We start from the raw sequence: 22,568 nt of genomic DNA, 5'->3' as shown, positions 1-22,568 counted from the left end.
GATCGGCCCCCAGCCACGCATGCACATGTTCTCTCTGTATACAAACAGGTTAAACGCGAAAAAAAAAAACGTAATCAAGAACAGATTCTCGAAAATTAAACTTTATTAAAACACAAGTAACGAGTAGGCACAAAATGACAAGTAGGCACAGTGCCACAGTTATAATTAAAAAGAATAAAACTGATTAGTAAGAGGTAGTATCACATACTAATTAATGACCAAAAGTGCATGGCCTGCTTGCCAGCACCTGCTTCTGGGGCCACCGGATTCAAGATAGAAAGCCAGTACTTTCTAGCTGCATTGAAAAATATATGGTAAAATAAATTCCACGCAAGCAGAATCCAGAGATGGAATGTTCATCTTGATAGGCAACTTGGTCAGGCAGCTTCTCAGATCACAAAAGTGCCAATAACATAATGCTGCCAGAGACTTAGAGATAGGCATTGCAAATGAGAAATATCCCTGACACTTGAAGAGGAACGCTGGAAACCAAGCGATACAAACATGTGCGAAAATTAACCATCAAAACATTGCCTCCAGAACATTCCCGTGAGCGCTCCGCAAGGCGAACAAACGTGCCACAAATAGCAGTCAGAAGCACAGCTCTAAATTTCAGCACGCAACTGTACAGTTCCGCCTAGTATATACGTACTTGGGCCATGGTCAACCGCACAAAAGTCGAAAAGACACAAATAAAGCACACGCTGCTCGCGCCCAAAACATTGTTGCGCACTTGCATCGAGGCGCGTGTTGCTGAATTGATATCAGTGGCGATGCGAAGTCAAAGCTATTGCGAGTTCAAGCTTCTTTTTTTCTTTATAAACTGTCGTATACATCAGCAAGTTAAAGGTTACGTATTTTCAACAATGTACTAATAGATATACCTGAAAAATAGAGCATCTTTGTATGAGAGAGAAAATGACGTAACCGAGACCGAAAGCATAGCGACAAAATGGCGAAAGTATTGGCTTTTGCGCGCGGTGTCCGGCAGCAACGTTACTAGACCTCCAGCAGTGCGTGCAAAGGTCGTGCTAAATTGCAAAATAATTAATTTTAATGCTTTTGCTCTCCTAGCTTCCCATTGTTAGGCATGAGAGACAATTTGCTTGTATTTCTGCGGCATAGTGCGTGCATCGACTCATAACGCACAATGTACGATCAATGCACGAGAGCTTTGAATGTGCAAGAGATGTCCAAATCATAAGGACATTCGACGTCCTCTGGATAACCCTTGACTGCCACGTACTAGTCGAACATACTATAGATGTAAACTGGACGTCGTTAAATGTCTTGGATATTTGGTCTCTTGTGGTACATCCAATGGATATTTGTGGTTCACTGGGTCAGAAAGCTACGGATGTAATTGTATAGTTTTGTGCCACATGCAGTACCTGCAAGTTCCTGTAGCATGCTGTCGTGTGTCACATAATCGAAAGCCTTTCTAAGATCTATTGCAAGGATGGCTCTTAGTTGGGCCATGCTGGGTTCTCGGGTGATATCTTCCTATAGTTGGAGCAACACGTCCTGTGTAGATATGTGCTGCCGGTATCCTATAAGGGAGTGTGGCAAATATGCCGTTCTATCTAGATGTGTACGGAGCCTATTGAGTATTATACGCTCTAATAGTTTCCCCACACAAGAGGTGAGAGAAATTGGTCTGAGATTTTCAACCGCTAGGGGTTTTCCCGGTTTCGGTATGAACACTATCCTAGCCGTCTTCCATTCCTGTGGGAGCTGACCTGTATTCCATGCTTTGTTCATTTGTTGAAGGAGGAATTCATAGTCGTCATTGGTGAGATTTCGAAGCTGCGATGTTGTGATTTGATCGGGTCCGGGAGTTTTATTGGATTTTGTCTCGGCTATCGCTTGCTTGAGCTCCTCAAGTGTAATTTCCCCACTAAGGTTAGGGTTCGTGGGCTCTGGTCCTGTGTAATCGGCATACTGAGGTTTACATGTTGTGGCTATGTGCTTATCATGTAGTTCTTGGAATAGATCCTCCGGTGTTTGGTAGCCATCAAGCAGCTTGCGGAGTGAGCTTGTTGTTTCGGTTTTGGTCTGTGCTGGGTCTAAAAGAGCCCTTATAAGGTGCCAGGCCGACCCCAGGTGTAGTGTATTGCTCAGATTGTCACATGTAGTATGCCAGCTTTCGAGGGTGAGATGGTCTGAATACGCAGCAATCTCTTCGTTTAGTAGCCCTATGCGCCTTCGGAGTCTCGTATTCGTTTTGTTTCTTTTCCATCTTTTTATCAGGCCCTGTCTCGCCTCCCACATGTGAAGAAGATGCGTATCTATGTTGGGTGTGTGTAATGGGTCTGAGTACCTAACTGAACATGAAAAATATGTGACGCTAAAGGTAGCAGAAATGCAGCTGTGATGAAAAATAGGGCACTGTGGAATTACAATAGGTACGAAGTGGTGAGAGGGATTTGGAAAGGGGTGATGGTCCCTAGTTTGACTTTCGGCAATGAGGTCCTGTGCATGAGATCAGAGGTTCGAGCAAGGTTGGAAGTTAAGCAGCGAGGGGTAGGTAGACTGACTCTGGGAGCACACGGAAATACACCACATCAGGGGGTACAGGGTGACATGGGATGGACGTCATTCGAGGGCAGGGAAGCCAGCAGCAAGATAGAATTTGAGGAGCGATTGAGAGAAATGGCAGAAAAGCGGTGGGCAAGGAGAGTTTTCAGTTATTTGTACATGAGGAATGTTCATACAAAATGGAGGAAGCTGACCAGAAAACTGTCAATAAAATATTTGGACTGCAGGAGGGGTGCAAACCAGGAAACAGCGGTTAAGAAAAAGGTTAAGGAAACAGAGAGGGGTCTGTGGAAAACAGGGATGCAGACGAAATCAGCGCTGGGAACATACCGAACTTGCAAGCAAGAAATTGCCAAAGAAAATATCTACGATAATTCTAGGGGAAGCTCTTTGTTGTTTGAAGCCAGGACGGGAGTATTGCGGACTAAGATGTACCGAGTCAAGTACCAAGGTATAGACACGTTGTGCTGTGCGTGTGGAGAAGAAGAGGAAACGGCTGAACACCTCATACTTTTCTGTAAAGGGCTTAACCCTACAGTGCAAAGCAACGGGGCTGGTTTTTTCAAAGCATTGGGGTTTAGGGACAGTGAAGGCAAAGTAGACGTTAAGCGGGTAGAAATAACCAAACAGAGGTTATCTGATTGGTGGATAAAATCAAGGCAGGAGTGAAATTTCACCCACCACAAAGTACAAAATATGTTCATAGTCATGGCTAGGTGGCGTATGCCACCGCCCGGTTTAAAGGGTTCAGCCTTATCCATCCATCCATCCATCCATCCAATTTATCCGTCCATCCATCCGTCCGTCCGTCCATCCATCCGTCCGTCCGTCCATCCGTCCGTCCATCCGTCCGTCCATCCGTCCGTCCATACGTCCGTCCATACGTCCGTCCATACGTCCGTCCGTCCGTCCGTCCGTCCGTCTGTCTGCTACTCGGCGGGTGGCTGGGCGGCGTTCGAATGTGTGCGCCTGCTCTTCTGTAGCGGGCTGCTAACGTATGTGACAATTTCTTACGAAGCCAACAGCTAGTATGTCAAAATTGTTTAAGTGTACTCATTGTAGTGGTATGTAATAACGCGTAAAATAGTGCACGAATTCTTTCTAGGTTTGCTTTACGCGGAAATTTCGCACCGCTCCACACAAGAAAAAAAAAACTCACTGATGGAGTGATTGTTTACGTGTTCGTTCGGCCCGTCAAATATGCATCGCAAAGCTTTTATGAAACTGTGAAAAGTGATGCTAGAGTCCTTGCTTTGTTCTGATATACATGATGGCACACAGCAATATAACACAATGTGATCGTTTACGTTATCCCATCTGTAATTAACTCAAGCAAGCTGCATGTAGCTAAGGCTGAAGTTACATGCGTTCTGCAGCGTCTGCAGATTCACGCAGTTTGTGTGTGGTCTGCGTGATTCTTTTAAATGTCCTTGTTCATATCAATATATCAAGTTCTTTATTATTGTATTTCTTTCTTACTCCATTGTACTATATTTTATCCTATGAATCTTCTGGTAATCAGATTTTTTTTCCTCTACTGCGAAGGCAACGGGAGGAAATGTTATCGTCTGCCGGCTGTACTCGTTGTTTTCCTTTCTTGCACCGCTCTTCCTACTGTACCTCGTGATTGAAATGAGAAGCAATCATTCGCAAATTTTGTTTTCCTTTTTATTTTCGTGAATTTATGCGTTTACAAACAATGTAAACAATCTGGGGCTGCCGAAATAGCGGCACGAGCGCTGGAACAAATCGCAGAAGCAGACGACAGCGAACAGGTTATAACTAGCGCCACTCTGCTCGTACGTTCTATCCCTAGCGGTAAAAGGGGTGAACTAGACCAGGCGTGCTGGAGCAGAGAGATCTGTGCAGGTCTGGAGTTTAGTAGGTCGTGGCGTTGTGGTAGTACCTAGGAGGAGGATGTTCCGGGCCAGGAAGGGGAATATCGGTCGTCGTCTCGCCGTTGCCAATATGGCGCCGCCGGCAAAGAGTGTCGATGAGCTGGTGCAACATATTTCGTTACACACGCGAAAACCATTCCTCTTGGATGGCTGCGTGAGCCCGTTCTTGACTTTATACACAGCGTGGCTGTACCTGTGGACGTGCGTGTATGGTGTGTCTGAGTACTACGAAGCTGGACTAATCGCGCTCGCCTGCCTCGGCGTCGTGCACATACTGACGTGCTTGTTTTGTCACTGGTCGGTGCACGTTCGCTGCCTTCTGTCCTGCAGCAGGGTAAGACGCTTACGTGCCCGGTGATGCGCGCCCGCTATTGCTGGTGCTTCCTCAGGCATTTTCGGGCGGCCGGCATGTGAGCAATCTGTTGCGGCCTCGCACTCGTTAGCATGGTAACCGAGCGAGTTAAAACGGGCCGCACTGACCGGCCCCTGATTACATTCAGTTGGCCGTTGTTGATGGCAGTGGCTCACCATTTCCCACTCTTTGCTCAGTGGATGTAACGCGGTTTTCTACAAGCTTGAGGGGACTCTGATCGTGTAACATATAGGTAGATGACGTCGACACGGTATGACTTCGCTCACACCTGTTGAGAGCCACTAGAGCCGTAGTAGACAGCTGCACTGAATTCATAAGGCCTGTGGGCATCGAAATGCAACGCATACCGCTACCCATTGCCAGCCAGTAAGGCGCTAGGGCTGGCACCTAGCTACAACAGCCCTAGGGAGCCACGTGAGTCGGCCGACCATTGTTCGCCCCATTGATTGCTCACATTCTGAAAATGTCTTGAGATTAGTGAAAGCAACATTGCCCATTATTGGTCAGCGTTAGGACGTCCGACGTGGCCGTCTTATGAATAATGCCGTTACATAGTTATGATGTAATGGCCGTTGTGGTTTAGCAGCCGTGACTTGAGTAAATGAATGGAAACCGCGGAATGGCGGTTACTTGATTTGGCAGCACTCTGCGGGAAAATATCGGTGTGGGATACTAAATCAGCATGACTGCCATTTTCTAACTCTATATACGTTATGGAGGAGGCTTACCTGGGGCATTCCTTCCTGTAACACTCGCAGAAGCGGTTGCACGGATGATGTGGGACTTGCATTGGCTGGATGTCGATTATAACAATCACCTGCCTGAATGCTGATGGCAAATGCAACATTTATGTGCATGCTACAGAACTCCATAGAGTAAAATAAAATAATAAAAAAATCTTTGTATTGTCACCGTGCCCCTCGGCGAACCTTCCGAATTTCGATATCACCAGGTTGGCAGGTGTGCATCTGACATGTCTGATGTATTACTGTGCAATTCTAAAATGTGCAAATGCATACTGTCATGTTCGTGTGCTTTAAAGGGGCCCTACAACGACGCGAATTATCCATGCTGTTTTTATAGCACCTTTGTTTACTGTAGGACTTGACAATGCTTCAGCGGCAGTGAAAATACCAAGATCAGAGCTTTACATTGTTAAATGTGCTTCAGAAGTGCCTGCATTGCCTGCAGAGTCCTAGACGAACGATTTTTGGCAGCAGATGTGAGGCAGAAGGCACATGACACACAGTTGTGCTGTTTTGATTGGTTGGACACGTCGCGACTATTAAACAAAATTGTGTTTCAGGCTTTTAAAATAGGTCTCGGCTGTATGCAAAATAAATGTAAAATGTTTTCAACTGGCACTATGCTGTCAAATGCTTTACATAAAGTTCATTTCGCCTCTCATTGCATTGGGCTTTATGGCAAATCAGGCTCTTCCAAATGTATGTATGGGATAATGCATAGCACCTCACTTTTTGGCAGGAAATTGCATTCCAATTTCATTTAATAAGAACCTGATTAGAGCACGTTACCTTGCCCGTGAATAAATTGTAGCTTACTGAATAACGGTACACCAGAGACAGACGTTCACAGTAGCACTGGTGGTGCTGTTTAGACACTGACGTGTCTAAAGCACATGAAACTGTAATTACAAAGAACATGTATCTATTTATCCTGGTGCAAACGCTTCGGCATCAACAATAATTAGTGTATACTAGTTACCCTTCTGTGAGGTGAATGACAAATATTTTTCAGGCATTGTGGTTTAAGAAAGCATTACTACCAGCACTGTGCTAATGTATGACTGGTGGTGATTGTAACATTTGTAAAATATTGTGAGTGGTTGTTGGAAGGCCATAAGCTTCTGCTAAGGGAACTAGCAAGTCGCATCTTTGATTGGAAGCAGTCCTCGTTAAGTGAGTGAAATGCAAAAGGATGTTTTGGATTTGAAGCTGCGTAACATTGCTATGCCGGCATCAATTTTGATAGTTACTTTTTACACCTGTACAAAGAACCTGTTGGTGTGCAATATTTGACCATTAAGTGTCATCGCAAAACATAGTGCTTACCATTATTTCTGGGAAACCTTAAATGTTTGTTTTCTTTTGTTCTCTCGCATGCCACTGTAGGAAACAAACCCAACGAAGGCAGTGCTTGCAAAAGTCGTGCCCACACCCAACAATGGCTCAGCGGAGCTGGTCTGCCTTCATGTGGACATGGTACGAATTGTTTGCTTGGTGTTGATTGGCAAGTGCATAATTTCAGGCTGTGAAGTGATGCTCCTGCCACTTGATGCTGATTTTGCTGGCAGATGTGGCATGTTTGGATGTGGTAGGCGTCGCCTCTAAAACCTTTTCTGCAATGTAAATTGAGGAACCAGTGACACATCCTGCTGTTTCTGCGTTTGTGTTTTCTTGTTTTCAGTTTAACATACGAGGAGACAACAGTGACACTGTGGGGTGAGAGCAAAAAGCCATTAAGGCTTTATTAAATCGAGTGCATTTTAAACACACGTACATTGTGCACAGAAAAGAAGAAAAAGAAAAGATGTTTGTAGAAAAGAACAATATTATGGATTTATTGTCCAGCATTGTTTAGCATTAGTAGCAGTATATAGCTCATCATTTGGCGACCATAATTGGTATGTGAGTAAGGGATTTTCCAAGCATCAGTGGCTTGAGTGTTATATGGGCAGGTGTATGGTGTTAAATGTGCTAGCTCAATCAGAACAGAATCGTGATTCTTTTGGCAAGTATGATATCGCTTCTATAAAATGGAATTATAAATTTAAGGCATTTGTTGTAAATTAAGGGCATTAAAATATTGTGTGCATTGCGTGGGACACCTGCAATTATACGCACAGCTTTTTTCTTTAGTTTATATATTGTAGCACAGTTCTTTTCCATTGTGGTGCCCCATACCAGAGAGCAATAACTTAGCGTAGAGAAAAAGAGAGAGAATTGTATAGTAGGAGTTTAATTCTTTGCGGCAAGAGAAAACGCAAACGTGAAAAGATACCTACAGTGCGAGAAAGTTTAGCGTGAACAAGCTAAGCTTGGTTGTTCCACAGCATGTTTTCGTGATAAACTGCTCCCAAGGTTTTCACTAGAGGTACCATTTTAATAGTTTCTGAGCCAATCGTTAGGACCTGATTGCAATTCCCAGGCTTACCTTTGGGATGAAAGAGTATAGATATTGTTTTGGAGGTGTTTGTAATTAATTGTTTACACTCCATGTGTTCAGTAATTCCAAGACACTGTTTGCTCTCTCTACGAGTGTATACAAATTGCAGTCCTTATAAAATAAGCTTGTATCATCTGCGTAAATAATAAAAGTTGTATTTTTATCAATGTCCACTAAATCATTATTGTAAACATTAAAAAGTAGCGGACCCAGGATGCTGCCTTGTGGCACGCCATGCAATAATTCTTTAAAGCTAGATGTGTAGCCGTTAATTTCAACTTCTTGCTGCTGGTATTGCAAATAGGATTTTATGGCAATCAAGAAGTTACCCCAGAATCAATGGTGGTGTAGTTTTTAAATTAGTGTAACGTGGTTAATTGTATCGAATAGTTTTGAGAAGTCAATAAAAATTCCAAATGCATATATTTCCTTTTCGAATGCATCTAGTATGATTTTGTTTTTAAATAGTAAGCAGTTTCTGTTGAATGCTGCTTTCTGAAACCAAATAGAAAAAAGCACTGACACTTATGAAAAGAATAACGGAAAAAAAAGTGTTCAGTGGCTTTGGTTAATTGTGACAATTGGTTAAGAATGGCATCATTCTTTTATGTATTAGTTTTACAATTACTTTAGAAAGTATCAGCAGAATTGAAATGGGTCTGTAATGTGATGTTTTGTTACCACCTTTGAAAAAGAACCTTTGGCTATCTGAAGACGCCTAGGAAAAGTGCCTAATGAGGAGATTAAATAATGATATTGAAATACCACGGTCGAGACAACGTTTCATTCCAAGAAGGAAAGATGGTGCCGACGCAAAAACGAACGCGAGCCGATGATTGATGATGGCTTCGTACAGATGAAGATGAAGTCCGCATAAATGCTTACACTAATTTCCCCCATGCACCAAAGCGACCAGCCTGGCCACACATTAAACTGTGGAATGCAGATGAAAAAGGGCTTCAGGCGGGAAACGTGCACGATCTCTGTTTTGCAGCAGCGTCGGTCACTTGGGGCATCAACAGGTGTAACGCGATAGTTCACCGGCGAGGTCTGCTTTATGACTTTGTAGGGGCCAATATTTCGACACTCAAGCTTCTCACATAAATCGAGTGTTCGTGCAGGTGTCCATAGGAGCACATCGTCACCAGGACGGTAGGAAACGACGGGGTGAGAGGCATCGTACCAATGTTTGCGATCATCTTGTCTTGCTTCAGTGTTCATATAGGTGTGACGATGACATTGGGCAAGACGAGACACAAACTGGTCGTAAATGAATGGTGAAGCGTTGACGGGGCCAGAGAAGAAAGAACCGTCGAGTGATGAGGTTGGGTGGCGGCCGTATACTAAGAAAGACGGGAAAGTACCCGGTGGTCCGTGAACAGACGTATGCAAATGTTACAAACGGGAAAATCACATCCAAATTATGATAATCAGGTTGAATATACATGGATAGCATGTCGCACAGCGTGCGATGAAATCGCTCTGTTAGGCCATTGGTTGGAGGGTGGTAGCTAGACGTCGTGTGCATGGTGTTGGACGCTTGCAGAACTTCATTAAGAGTGCTTGAAAGAAATGCCTTGCCTTGGTCGCTCAAAAGAATGTGAGGCGCCCCGTGACGTAAGTAGATAGCCTGCAAGAAGAAGGCCGCTACTTCTGAGGCAGCTCCTGAACGTATTGAGGCTGTTTCAGCGTACCGGGTCAAGTGGTCAACAGCAGTGACGATCCATCTATTGCCGTCTGGAGTAGATGGGAGGGGACCGAAAAGGTCAATGCCGATAACAGAGAAGGGTTCTGCTGGACAAGGAAGTGGTTGTAGCGTCCCGACCGAAGCAGTAGTAGGACGCTTACGATGTTGGCAAAGTGTGCACGATGCAACATATGCTCGTGGAAAGACTTGGCCAAAAGAATCGGCTGCGTATGCACTCGTGTGTTTTGTGGTAAGCCAAGTGGCTTGACGTAGGGTCATCGTGTGAGGTCTGCAGAACTTCAGCGCGAAGAGAGCGCGGTAGAACAGGAACCCATCGATGGCCTTCTGGGTGAAAAATGTAACTGAGCACGTCCTCTTCGAACTTGAATAGTTTGAGCTGTTTCCGTAGCCTGGCATTGGGTCGAGATGAAACACCGCTAAGGCGATTGATGTTACCGTGGCAATAAGAATCGGCGTGCTGGTGAGTGAAAAGCACTGAAGAGCGGTTTAATGGAGTCAAGGAGGAAATCGGTGTAATAGACAATGCGTCCTCCGTGCGGCGAATGTGACAAGGTGATGTGATGTGCTCCGATGATGGTGTAATGGGCATCGTGAAAGAGCATCGGCACATTGGTGCTTTGTTCCAGACTTGTAAATGATATCGAAATCGTATGCTTTTAAACGGAGTATCCAGCGGCCAAGGGGTCCAGACAAGTTTTTGATTGTCGACAACCAACATAGGGCATGGTGGCCGGTCACAACCGTGGAGGTATGGACGAAAATTATGAATCGACCAGACAACAGCCAAACACTATTGTTCGGTTATCGAGTACTTCTTTTCCGCGGAAGTCGGAACGCGGCTTGCATATGCAACAACCTTTTCGCAAAATTCGTGGTCGTGCTGCAGCAGTATGGTACTAATAAGCAGTAATGTGGGTGCCTTGTCATTAAAATGACAAAGAACAGATGGCGATGTTAGTGCGTGCTTGAGTTCTCGGAACGTGGCTTCACACTGATCGTTCCAATCGAACGAACTGGAACTAGCAAGGAGCTTGTGGAGGGGCGAGGCAATGCTGGCCAAGGTTTGGATAAAACGTGAAAAGTACGAGGTGAGTCCAAGGAAGCTGCGCAGTTCTTTTGCACGAAGTGGGCGTGCAAAGTTGAGCACTGCGGAAATTTTGTCCGAATCGGGCAGCATGCCTCATCTGATAGAGCCAATGTGTAAGAGCATCTTCAATAGCTGTTATGTGAATAAGAAGCTTCACAAACTCTGTGGTACAGATGATTGTTGCTGCTGCTATCGTACAGAGCAGAGCATCCCGACAGAACAAAGTCTGCAAATCTGTAATAGATAAACATATTAAATACTCAAATAATTTTTAGTATTTTACAACAAATTTTGTATTTTTGGCCTTCACTGTAGTGTTTTTCGAATTCTAAGGTTGGCATGTCTGAAAAATTAATAGCTTGATCAGATGGCTAGGGGATCTACGCACAGCAGCGCCTCCGTGAATGTGTCCATTTCTCCAGTTTGTTCAGATAAAATCGTCTTCAGTTTGTTTCATTTGCAGGTTTAACATCCCCACCCTGGCCTTCACTTTTTATCTTGGATTTATCTCATGGAATTTTAAATGAATGATGGAATGAAATGAATGAATGATGGTTAGGGATGGAAGTTCGTGGGTTGTGGTAGGTCCGAGATGGCGCACCTCGATGGCCTGAATGCACGGTGGCAACGCGAAAGAGGAACCAGCGTCTGGTGGGGGACAGCGTTTATTCTGCAGCAAAGCGTCCGGCCGGGCTGCGCCCAGACAACTCTCTTCTCTCATGCCGAGCACGCGTTTTTAAAGGCTCGGTCGCGCTCGGTCGAACAACCCAACAAAAACGCATACATTCTTTGACTGTCTTGCTTTCACCCGCCCCTACGGGAGCAACGCTCAATTTGTCAAACCCCGCAAGCGTCTTTCAGTCACTCGCTACCGGTTAATTGCCATCCGTCATGCCCGCTTGAGCAAACAGTAACCGGTTGGTGGCCCTCTGCAGCAACACGGGTTGAAAAAGCCACATCCAGCGGAATTTCATTCCTCCCTAGATTAGGGAACCGCCACGGCTCATTTCCACGGAACACACTTTCCATGCATGCTTTGTCATTTCTCTGCCCACTGGCTCGGGGGGGCTGTCACGGCTTTCAACGTAATTTCCATGGCAGCCCTCGTGTGCATTCCTGAATGCTCGGCGCCACTGCTGCTGCATCCAGTACGGAGACGGCTAAGAAAAGCATGGCGAACCGTAGCAAACGGCCCAACCTATGTGCTCTCACTGACTGACACTCATTTTCTTGTCGTTGCTGAGGATGTAGCGGTACATATCTCACCAAGTAAACATTTTCTCGAAAAGCGGTAGCAGCAGAATGTTGACACGTTCGATGTATACTCGCACCTAACTTTTAGTTGTATGTACCACATTTTTATCTTATTCTTCCTGGTTTAAGTTTGGAAATAATGAAAGTTGATGTCCATTGTAGGCAGTGTCATTTTTAATACACCCCCATTTTTTGGAGATCACACTTCATTTGAGATATTTATCATTGAATTTCAGCGCTCATTTGAAGCAATATATTGAAACAGAGCATGTCTAGAGCACAAAAAAGGCAGCCCTGCTGTTATATCGGACTGAAACACCCCCTGACGAGAAGCGCAATGACTGAGCGTCCAGTTTCAACAGATGCCTTACAAGCATCTGCTTCAACATTCAAACTTTGTCACACATTTGCGTTTCCATCTCACGTGACAGTGGGGCTGCCTTTTCTGCACTCAGATATTGCCTGAATTGAGTGTTGGTGATGAATATCTCAAATGAGTTGAGATTTTTCAAGAATTAAGAAAGATAGGTGTGTAGTGTTCCAATAGAAAAGCTTAATACCAGTTTTTGTTAGTCTGACTTGCCTTACAACTCCACTGTAAAAATATGACGCTCATAGCTGATTTATAAATAATCTGTGTATAGTCGGATACAACTTGAGTCTGCAGTGAAGCTCCATCCACACCCTCATAACCGCTAGCCACTGTTCCTTCGCGAGGCTGCAAATAGTTCGTACTTATCACTTTTCCTGTTGCCTAAATAAGGCGGTGGCCCCCAAAATATTATAAGCGCATAATTTTATACATTTTCACTCGTCTATTACAGGGGAAAGTACAATTACTACAAGTACAGTAAAAAAAAAAGGTCGTAAAAGGTCGCATGACGACCATTTTGTTTGCTTCTGTGATTGGCTGGCGGAGTAACACAACCCCGCGCAGTCCGTGTGCCTTTGTTGCCAACTGCAGTTTTTTTAAGTTGTACACTACTATAGCTAAAAAAAAAAGAAAAACACATCCCGTGTATCACCTATACTCCATCTCAGAAGTTTCCTTCAGCACTGTGGAGGCTACCGGATCTTCAGCCAGTAGGAAGGGCGACTAGCGCCTGCACATGTCCGCGCTGCGTTGTCTGCTCAGCGTCTCCACGGCGTTTGCTCACCGTGCTGTCGATACACGCTCATTGCAGTTATTGTGGCTGGCTTATCAACCTAAAAAATACTAGAAAACAATGAAACAAACAACTACGTCGGGAATTCGAGGAAGTGTGGCAACATTAACATTATTAATTATGTAGCAATGCTACAAATTAGACATTCTCTCCAAAAAAAAAAGACGCAGTGCATGCTCAGTGTGATTTATTGTGCTGCCGAAGATTGCTAGGTGCTCATTGCGGATAACCTAATTCTCGTGCGCTTCACTTTGTGCCTTCCAAGCATCTGTGCAGATATTTAGCGTGTTTAAGAAATCATGTTAAAAGTATTTATGTAACCCGGATTCACATTGTAAATTTTCATGTGTGTCCAGAAGGCATCGCACATTTTAGGACACGTGCCTCAATTCACAACTATCCCTGGCACCCAAAGTCTTCCTCGTTAACGCTAGCATCCTCATCGGAGCCTGTGTCCTCCCTGAGGCTGACAACAACCGGTTGCTGGTTGTCGATAAGTTCATCAAGAATGTGGTCCATTTCCCTCATCTTTTCCTCTTCGTCGATAACATGCTTAACATAATTTTTCCACTTCTGTGCACTCATTTGTGAGATGGCGTCCGCAATAAGCTTTTTAAGTTCTTTCAGTTTGTAGACTTGGTTCACCCGTCGTGGTTGCTCAGTGGCTATGGTGTTGTGCTGCTGAGCACGAGGTCGCGGGGTCGAATCCCGGCCACGGCGGCAGCATTTCGATGGGGGCGAAATGCGAAAACACCCGTGTACTTAGATTTAGGTGCACGTTAAAGAACCCCAGTTGGTCAAAATTTCCGGAGTCCCCCTCTACGGTGTGCTTCATAATCAAATTGTGGTTTTGGCACGTAAAGCCCTATAATTTAATTTAATTTTTTTTAGACTTGGTTCGTGGAAGCCACAAACTGCTTAATGTCACTCCAAACCAGTGCTATTAGGTTTAGCTGGCAGCGATATGGTGGCAGTCTCAAAACGAGATGTACAGAAGTGGCAGCAATGCAGTCAATACAGTATTTGTTGCAGTCATCGATTAGCTGCATCAACTCTGCTTTCAGCATATATTCTTTCCAAGGAATGCCTTTTTGGGAAAGCCATGCTTGCATTTCCGTTTTCAGGATGCTCATACGCAGCACTTGTCTCACCGAGTGGTAGGGTGCATTGTCGAGGACAATCTCACTGCCTAAGGGTAGGCGAGGTGGCAGCGTTTCTTGAAACCACTTCTCATAGTGGTGCCTGTTCATTTCCTCGTGGTAGTCTCCTGTGCTTTTTTTGCTTGAAAAACTTCTCTTGCCCCTTGAACAAAACCGTTCTCATTTCCGCAGTGCGTCACAATCAGTCCCTTACTACTGGGATTCTGCAGGCCAACAGACAGTCCGCACCTCTTGGCTTGCTCTGTCATTTTCACACTCTCGTCAACCCACACCTAATTCGTAGTGTGTCCGACGTTAACCTATGTTTCGTCTGTATAGAAAATGGGCCTACCTTGGCGATGCAGTTCTCCGATTTGACACAAGTACTTGCGGCGCCACTGAATGATGAGTGTAGCTTCAATAAGGAGTGCATTACGGCACCGTTTTTTAAATTGGAAGCCCTTTAAAAGTTCCTGAGCATGCGATGCATTGTCGATGACAGTGAAGGCAGCGTTTCATCTGCGTTAAAGTGATCAGTAAGCTTCTTCACTGTAGGTATTTCACTTCTCTTGAAATAGTCATGGACTACTTTTCACAGCACACCCAAATCGAACTCGTCGACTTTCTTCGTCCTTTCGCGACCTTTGCTGCCACGAGATACCACTTTGCCATTACTGTGAAGTTCAATGACCCGCTTATAAAGGGAGCGTTAGCTGACGTTTGTCAGGAGTGCGGTTATCTTTATAACTGTGTTAATACTGGCGCACTTACCGAGTTCTCTGTGGACCACACCAAACACATTTATGGCCACCAACTTCGCCTCCTTCGACAAATGGGATAACGTTGAGATGTAACGCGCCCCGGTGACTCACTGGACGCCATTTGTGGTGTACACACAAGACGGACAACACGGCGGACATGGATTCCGCCCACCATCTGGGTGCGAAGAGCATCCAGACGACGAACAAAGAGCGCACATTCGAGCAGACAACACCGGAGTCGAATACATGGCGGTACTGCCCGAATTGTGTGCCTTCCGCCTCGAACCTATGATGTCGTTGTCGTGCGCTGTGTGGCCCATAAGTTCCAAACTGACGCTTGTATTTGCTTCATATTTGTGGTCTGGCGCTTCAACAGCAATGGTTTTATAACTATATTGCACTATTTCCAAGAACCATTATCAAATTCTAGGCACATAAGGCTTAACAGGCGTGGCAAAAGAAATACCTGATGCTTTGTCCTCAGCGACCGATGAAACAAACCGATGGTTGATTTCAGCATTTATTTATTGCTGTTGGCGCAGTGCATGAGTAGCAAGCGCAAGTTCGGGTTGAAGCGGACAGTCCGTTCTGCGTGGGTGCTGCCATGTTGATTTGTAACCAGAGTTGCTCGCATTTGCCGATACAACGATTAAAGGCATACGACGCACATGCGAAGTGGAATAAACATAATCTATCTTTCTGACGTGGCACGTTCCAAAAAAGTGCTGATGTCTCAACTCTGCCAATTACATATGCAACTATGTTTTGCTGCGCAAGCATGCGGCTTGCTTACACCCCCCCCCCCCCCCCGTAGCTTCGGTAGTGGTGAGATGGAGTATAGGACTTTTCTAAATATTTGTTTGTCCTCTTTTGATGCTGTCATAAAGTAGTTTCATCACGTGCTCCCACCTGTTTCCCCTGAAGCCTGCACCTGAGGAAGCAAGTTGTAGTCACAGGTGAACGTAGATGCTCTTGTCCCTTAAGTGGCACTACAGGGGAAATGGGCCTTTGCCTTTTTTCTTCAACAGAGTTGGTCCATGTTATCCCCTTGAAATAGTGCCAGTTGTGTTATGGTGCTACATGTTATGTGTACGAGGCGTTCATGTTTGAGGCATCGCCTCGATGGCACCAAGAAAGTTGGTCATGTCTGTTACCACTTCTGCAATGGAGGAGGTCCCCCATTACTGTCGCTGTCTGGCTCTGGGCAGAAAGATGTCACACATTAATGGGACTTGTGGGACAAAACACTGCCACTTGTGCAGTGTTTTGCTGCTGTCTAAAGGACCCTGTTGAGCTTTGCGACATGTAAACCTTCATTCAGTGTATGGGGAAGCAACCCACTCTGGTGGGCACCTCATTGCATTCCCGCTGTGGCAGCCTAATGGGCGGTCAGACTTGGTAGCTTTGCTTTGGGATGTGACACCTTACCTTGCAGTTTGACTCGGATATGCCTTGACTGATCTCGCACTACATGCACAAGAGATGCAACTTTTAAAGGCTACGAGTTAATAATGTTTCCTTAGATTGGCTGAGCATACCTTTCTCATTTTGTGTGTGCATAAAAATATCAATACATTTTTTGAAGAGAGCTTAATCAGCCCATGACACGAGGGGAGAAAAAATGTTGCAGTTTCGCCCGAAAGGCTAACGATTGATTGTAATAGCAAATTATTAGACAGCTATACCAAGTAAGGATAGTAGTTTTATCAGCCGTATTAACTTGTGAATGCATGTTTACTAACTAAATTAACAAGCATAGGGTCACGCGCGCACAAGCAAACATGAACACATCGATGACAGGGGACAATTGCTGTCAAAACGCTGGCATGAAGAAGCGAACGAATTGCGCTGCCTTTCGCTTCAGCGTGAACTTCGCACTGAGAACACGAACCTGTCAGCCCTGGACTCTGTACCCACCTCATGGCAGCGCTCAGCCATGCCATGTGCAGCCGCCGGGGTGCAATTGCAATAAAAATAAACTGTATTTAATGTTAAACATGTCTCTTGATTTGTGATCCTTTCTAGTTCCTCTTGACTGGGAGATCTTGATGAGGCGAAGAGGGGCTGCCTGCCAGTTCATATAAACTACTTGCAAGTAATGTTATCTAGAACATGATGTGACCATTTTCAAAGGAGTAGTGATGCAACATATTTGTGATACCTTTATTTGCTCCTTTAGACAGGTGCTGACCCATAATGTGGGAGTCAACTTTTTGAATGAATAATTGTCTTTTAATGTGATGTTTGATATTTTAATCGTCTCAGTGCCTTCGCCACCTAAATTGCCCTTGGTGAATGTGGTCCCTTGTAGCAGTTCTTTGAGAATGGTGTGCTGGCACAGGCCCTAACATCATTCTCTTTAATGCCAGAAAAAGTTTATATGGACTATCTCGAATCACCATTTAGGCCAAGACGAGCTAAACAATTCGCATCCCATGGTTTCTTTCTAGGTAGTGCTGTATGTTGATTCCAAGATTTTGTTGCAGGTGCCAGGTGAAGAGGAACCGTCAGTGTGGTTTCTCTTCCAGAAGACAAAGTACCTGTACAGCTTTGAGCGCAAGGCCTTCCGGGGGATCGAGTTCCCCACAGGGATGCCCCTGCGCCACTACCAGGAGTGCAAGGGCTACGTGGATGACGCCGACCTGGCAGCGGCCGAACGCCAATACGGCAAGAACGAGTGCGGCCTTTGCAAGCATTACTCCTCTCGTGCCATTTGCAGTGCATGTGATGCCTTGAATGACTCATCCGAACACAAGCTGTGCTGTGTCTCACAATTTCTTGGCAGCGCAGCTTCTTCTTCTGCATGGTGTTCCAACTATAACATTGTTCGCATGACAGTCTCCGTGGTAGTGTTTGTTTCTTGCTGCATGACCTCGTTTCTTGTTATGTATTTTTTATCACTGGATGGGCAGTGCAAGCAGTGGCAACCTATGATAGACACACAAAAGAAAAGTGTTAGCAGTGTTTAGCGTTTAATGCATTAACACCCCTGTGCACTGCACAAGGCTTAACTTATCCAATGCTACACAACAAGGTCAAAAAGCCTTGCATCGTTCTTTCAGAATTTTAATTACCTGTGTCTCCCGCTGATGCTGTGATTGCTTTACGCAGCTCTTGAAATTTGATAGATGGCCAACTTAGTTTTTCGCCTTCCTCGCATTGACTTCCTCGCATTGAATTGGTTGAGATGAGGTGGTTATGACACCGCACTGTGTTTTCAAGAGCAGACGACACTTTGTGACGGAGGGACTTGTTGCGTTTGCACGATTGCGCTCTTAACCATTTGACTGCCACTCTCGAGTATACCTTGTTAATTTGTATTTGACGGGACCGGAGAAAATGTGCGAATTAACCGAATGTCAAATTGTCGAGGGTATCCAGAAAGCAATAAGCAAATGCTTACTACGTCAACACCCTTTTATTTAGTGATTGAATGAGCAAATCCTGTTACTATCTTGCACAAAAGCAGGGCGTCAGCTGCAATTCACGTCAACTCATTGGCTCTCGCTGCGGCGATCGAGCCCTCGCGACTTCGCGACTTCGATCGAGCATGGCTGTGGCATGCGCCTTCATGTGCGACGCGCTTTTCACTACCGTGCCCACATCCTGATAATTTTTTTGTCAGTGAGCTCATTGCCAACAGATCGTCCTTCCATCACGAAGTAGCCGGTGCTTTTCATCCTCGACAGCTTTACATCGAGTCAAAATGAAACAACTGTTTGCCGCAACGGCTGCGGAGGGAACTGCGGCTGTTATCGACGTGATTGTGAACGGCAACTTTGCTGTGCTGAAGGCATGCGGCCGACGCACGCACCGAGACAGAATGAAACTACCGTTCGTTGCAACTACTGTGGACAACACCGCGGTCGCTATCGACGTGATCATGGACGCAGTTTTTCAGGCACGTGACCGAAACTGCCGTTCGTTGCAACGAAACCTGTGAACGACACCACGGTCGCTATCGACGCGATCATGGACGCAGTTTTTCAGGCACGTGACCGACGCGCGTTTCAAGTCAAAACGAAACTACTGTTTGCCGCAACCGCTGTGGAAGAAACCGTGGCGGCTATTGACACAATCATGAATGGCGACTATGCAATTATGAAAGCACACAGCCAACGCGCTGTTATGTGCGGCGGTAAACATAAGAGTAAAGGCTTTAAAGGCACAAATAGGCCGAAGCAATCTGGCGTTGCTGTCATTCAAGTACGATTTTCGTTGATGGCTATGGCAATGCGGACTCTGCCGCTTCGTTTCGGTTTGACACTAGCGCCGTTTATGCTCTTTTGCATCGGAGATTTGCGGTGCTCCTCGCTTGCCGAGCTCCGATAGTTGTTCGAATTAACCGATGTGTGGCTAAATACGTCCCAATTAACGAGAGTTTCATTGCATTGAATAATGCATACGCCTGCCGGGACCAGAGAAAGAGTCCGAATTATCCGATTTTCTGAATTAATGAGGGTCGAACTAACGAGCTTTTACTGTACTCGTTTTGTCTTTTCAGCGCATTCCCTACCTCTCGAGAAGCAACTCTTGCAAAAATGGATATTGTGTACCTGATGGGTGATCTGTAGAGAGGTCGTAAGAACACCTAAAGCTTAGCTCGTAAGGTAAATGTGTAGTAGCAGGTGGAGCAGATGTCTCGGTGCTCTGTCGCCCTGTCTCAGCAGGGCAGCCATTGCAAACCAGTGGGACAGGTCCGTCTGCACTTTGACAGACAAAAGGATTTGTAAGCTGTTGATGAATTCACTGTCGGAATAAAGCGACAATGAAGAAACAGTATATATGTAGCACAAAATGTCCACTATGCTAGCTCGCAAAAGAAACCCGGCAGTCAAAAGGTTAACTTAACGACATGAGCTGTAGCTTCACTTCGCTGCCAACATATTGTGAAACAGAATATACTGTAAAACCTCGTTAATACATACTCTCTTAATAAGTAATTCCGGTTTAAATATAGTCACGATGAATCCCCCGCCCTGTCGCCATTGAACCTAATGTATTGGCTAACTGCCGTAGTCGCTTATGCCAAACGGTTAGTGCGTAGTATTTACTTCATTTTTCGGCGCATAAAAGCATGGAATCGGCAAAATGTTGTGTGCGCAGACCATAGATGTGGCGCACAGACCTTTCCCGGACTGCCACCGATAGTGATGTCAAAACATGGTAGTGTGCTCTCATAGCTTCTAGCGCTTCCGCATGGTCATGATGGATGTTGACGTGGATGATGGCCCTTCCATATCCGACACGGCTAGTGCTTTATGAGGGTGTTCACAGAGAAGGGGGGCATGATGGCGAAACTTGCTCGTGGCCTGGCTGAGTTTGAGGATGCCTGCAACTGAATGTCACACATTTTTTTGCTGCCTGTTTGCAAATAAAACTGGGTGAGAATTAACAAGTTTTTTTTGGCCAGTGATTCTATACCCGCTCATTGCCATTATCGGTTATATAGTGCCTGATCCGCGTTCCCCGCCAACTGAGTATTAACGAGGTTTCACTGTAGTAGTTGCATGTCTCATGCTTGGCTTTGGTCAACTCTTGCCAAACTTTCTCTAGCACCTGAGAACCTCAGTCATGTAGATGATGAATAACGACAGTCACGTTGATGAACAAATTGGTGGCAACAGAGGGTGCAAAAGTGATGGGCAACTTCGATCACTGTGATTGTCGCACACTGTTTGAAGTCGGACATGCATTTGAACAGTGCACATGAATTCTTTTCATACCATGGGGAAATTGGCTGTTTCTTGCAGGTTACACTAGATTTTTTTTCCCAAAGAAACTCTGGCACTGCAAATTTTATGGAATACATGAAAAAGCAGAATGCATCCACTTTTCAGAAATAAAAGTTTTTTATTAACGAGATTTACGTAATAAAAGCTATAAATTTCCAAACACAAAGTTGTGGACTAAAATTGAACAAAACTTGAAAAGATACGCTTGTGTCTGAAAAGAAAAGTGCTAAAAATTTTTAAAATATACAATTTCACTAATAACCACTATCTGTGAAAAAATCAAAAATTTTCCTTGAAAATTACTTGCACTACAAAAGTTTTACCTGGGAGCCCTACAGTTGGGTCTGCCATGCAGCAAAGCAGTTCCTTGATGTGAAACATGGGGGAACCTTGCAAGCCTTGCAGTAAGCTCAGTAATAGTGCAGTTTCTAAATTACAAGACAAAATGCAGTATTCTGGCTAATTCCTACAAGCTAAAAAATTTGAAATTAAAGGTTTGGATAGATGGAAAACTTTTCACTTCGAATACAATTTTTGCGCAAACAGCTTCGCGACTTTGCTCGAGCGAATTGTCAACCCGATGAATGGTTTAAGCTATCCTTCGATGAGCTAAAGATAGGCGGGAAACTATATCGGTACCAGCATGCTGAGGGCAGGGTTGTGGAATGGGTCCAGCGAAATGCAAACCCTTGACGCAGTCGCCACGCACAGAAAGACGGTAGGAATACATTTTGTATTCATTTGTACATTTGTATAATTTCCGCCAACTTTCATCGCATTCTTAACAAACATGATCAGCTTGCTTCCTTCATTCACGCTTGTAATGCAGATGTTTTAATTGGAACGGAAACGTGGTTAACTCCTGAAGTTAACAGTTGCGAGTTACAAATTTCAAATTTGTTCACTGTTTTTCCTAAAGATCGTGTGGATAGAAAAGGAGGTGGTGTCGTAGTAGCCGTAAAGTCAAACCTATTCCTACTGACAGCATTCTTGAAACTATTTGGGTTGCGGTAACTTTGTTTATTGGAGCACAGCCACCTGACCTTCGACAAGATTTTTCTGAGGAACTGCAGTGTGTATTAGGCTCGCTTCAATCCAAATATAGTAACCCTCCTATAACTTTAGCCGGCGATTTTAACTTTCCAGGCATAGAGTGGTCTGCTTTAACGTCCCCTCGTACGCGAATGTGCAGATTTTGTTGACCTTTTAGAATATTTTCAGTTGTCGCAACTTATCGAAACTCCTACGTGGGGCAATGCTATTCTTGATCTGGGCCGGTATTTTGTAGCGATGCCTTTCCGGTAATAATGCCTTTTCGCGCTTATCCCGCTTTGTCAGTTGTCGGAGCGACGGTCCGCTCGCATTATCAACGGGATCAGCTGGCTGTGAGCGGTGGATGATAAGACTAGAGTAGAATAAGTCATAATGCCTCGCTACAAAATTGCGGCCCTGCTTCTAACAACACACCCGAACGTGCTACCGTGGATGTACTAGTAGCTAGGGGATATCAGTGACCATCGTATTATACATTGTACCTTAAAACGCAAACCGTGAAGAAACCACGAAAAAAAAAAAAAAAAGATTTATGACTATCCTAAAGGGGATCCCGAAGGCTTTTCGAGCTTTTTGAATTTTACCTGTCATTCATGCAAACCTATGAAAACTGTTCGATGCAAGATAACTGGATCTGTTTTCGTGACGAGGTGTTAAGACTGCGGGAGAG

At 44.9% G+C, this 22,568-nt stretch overlaps 1 protein-coding gene across 1 annotated transcript in view; it reads left to right on the top strand.

The window, feature by feature from the left end:
- The first annotated feature begins 4,484 nt into the window (after positions 1-4,484).
- LOC119447187 (endoplasmic reticulum transmembrane helix translocase) overlaps positions 4,485-22,568 on the top strand; it is a 265,907-nt gene continuing 247,823 nt past the window's right edge. The window contains exons 1-3 of the mRNA XM_049663732.1: positions 4,485-4,770; positions 6,942-7,031; positions 17,597-17,787. Of these exons, the coding sequence (XP_049519689.1) occupies positions 4,507-4,770; positions 6,942-7,031; positions 17,597-17,787 (545 nt within the window). The 5' untranslated portion in view covers positions 4,485-4,506. The remainder of the gene's footprint in view (positions 4,771-6,941; positions 7,032-17,596; positions 17,788-22,568) is intronic.

The sequence above is a fragment of the Dermacentor silvarum genome, chromosome 1 (assembly GCF_013339745.2).
Source record: "Dermacentor silvarum isolate Dsil-2018 chromosome 1, BIME_Dsil_1.4, whole genome shotgun sequence".
NCBI lineage: Eukaryota > Metazoa > Arthropoda > Arachnida > Ixodida > Ixodidae > Dermacentor > Dermacentor silvarum.
The sequence above is the reverse complement of the archived record's forward strand: the minus strand, read 5'-3'. Positions and strand labels throughout refer to the sequence as shown.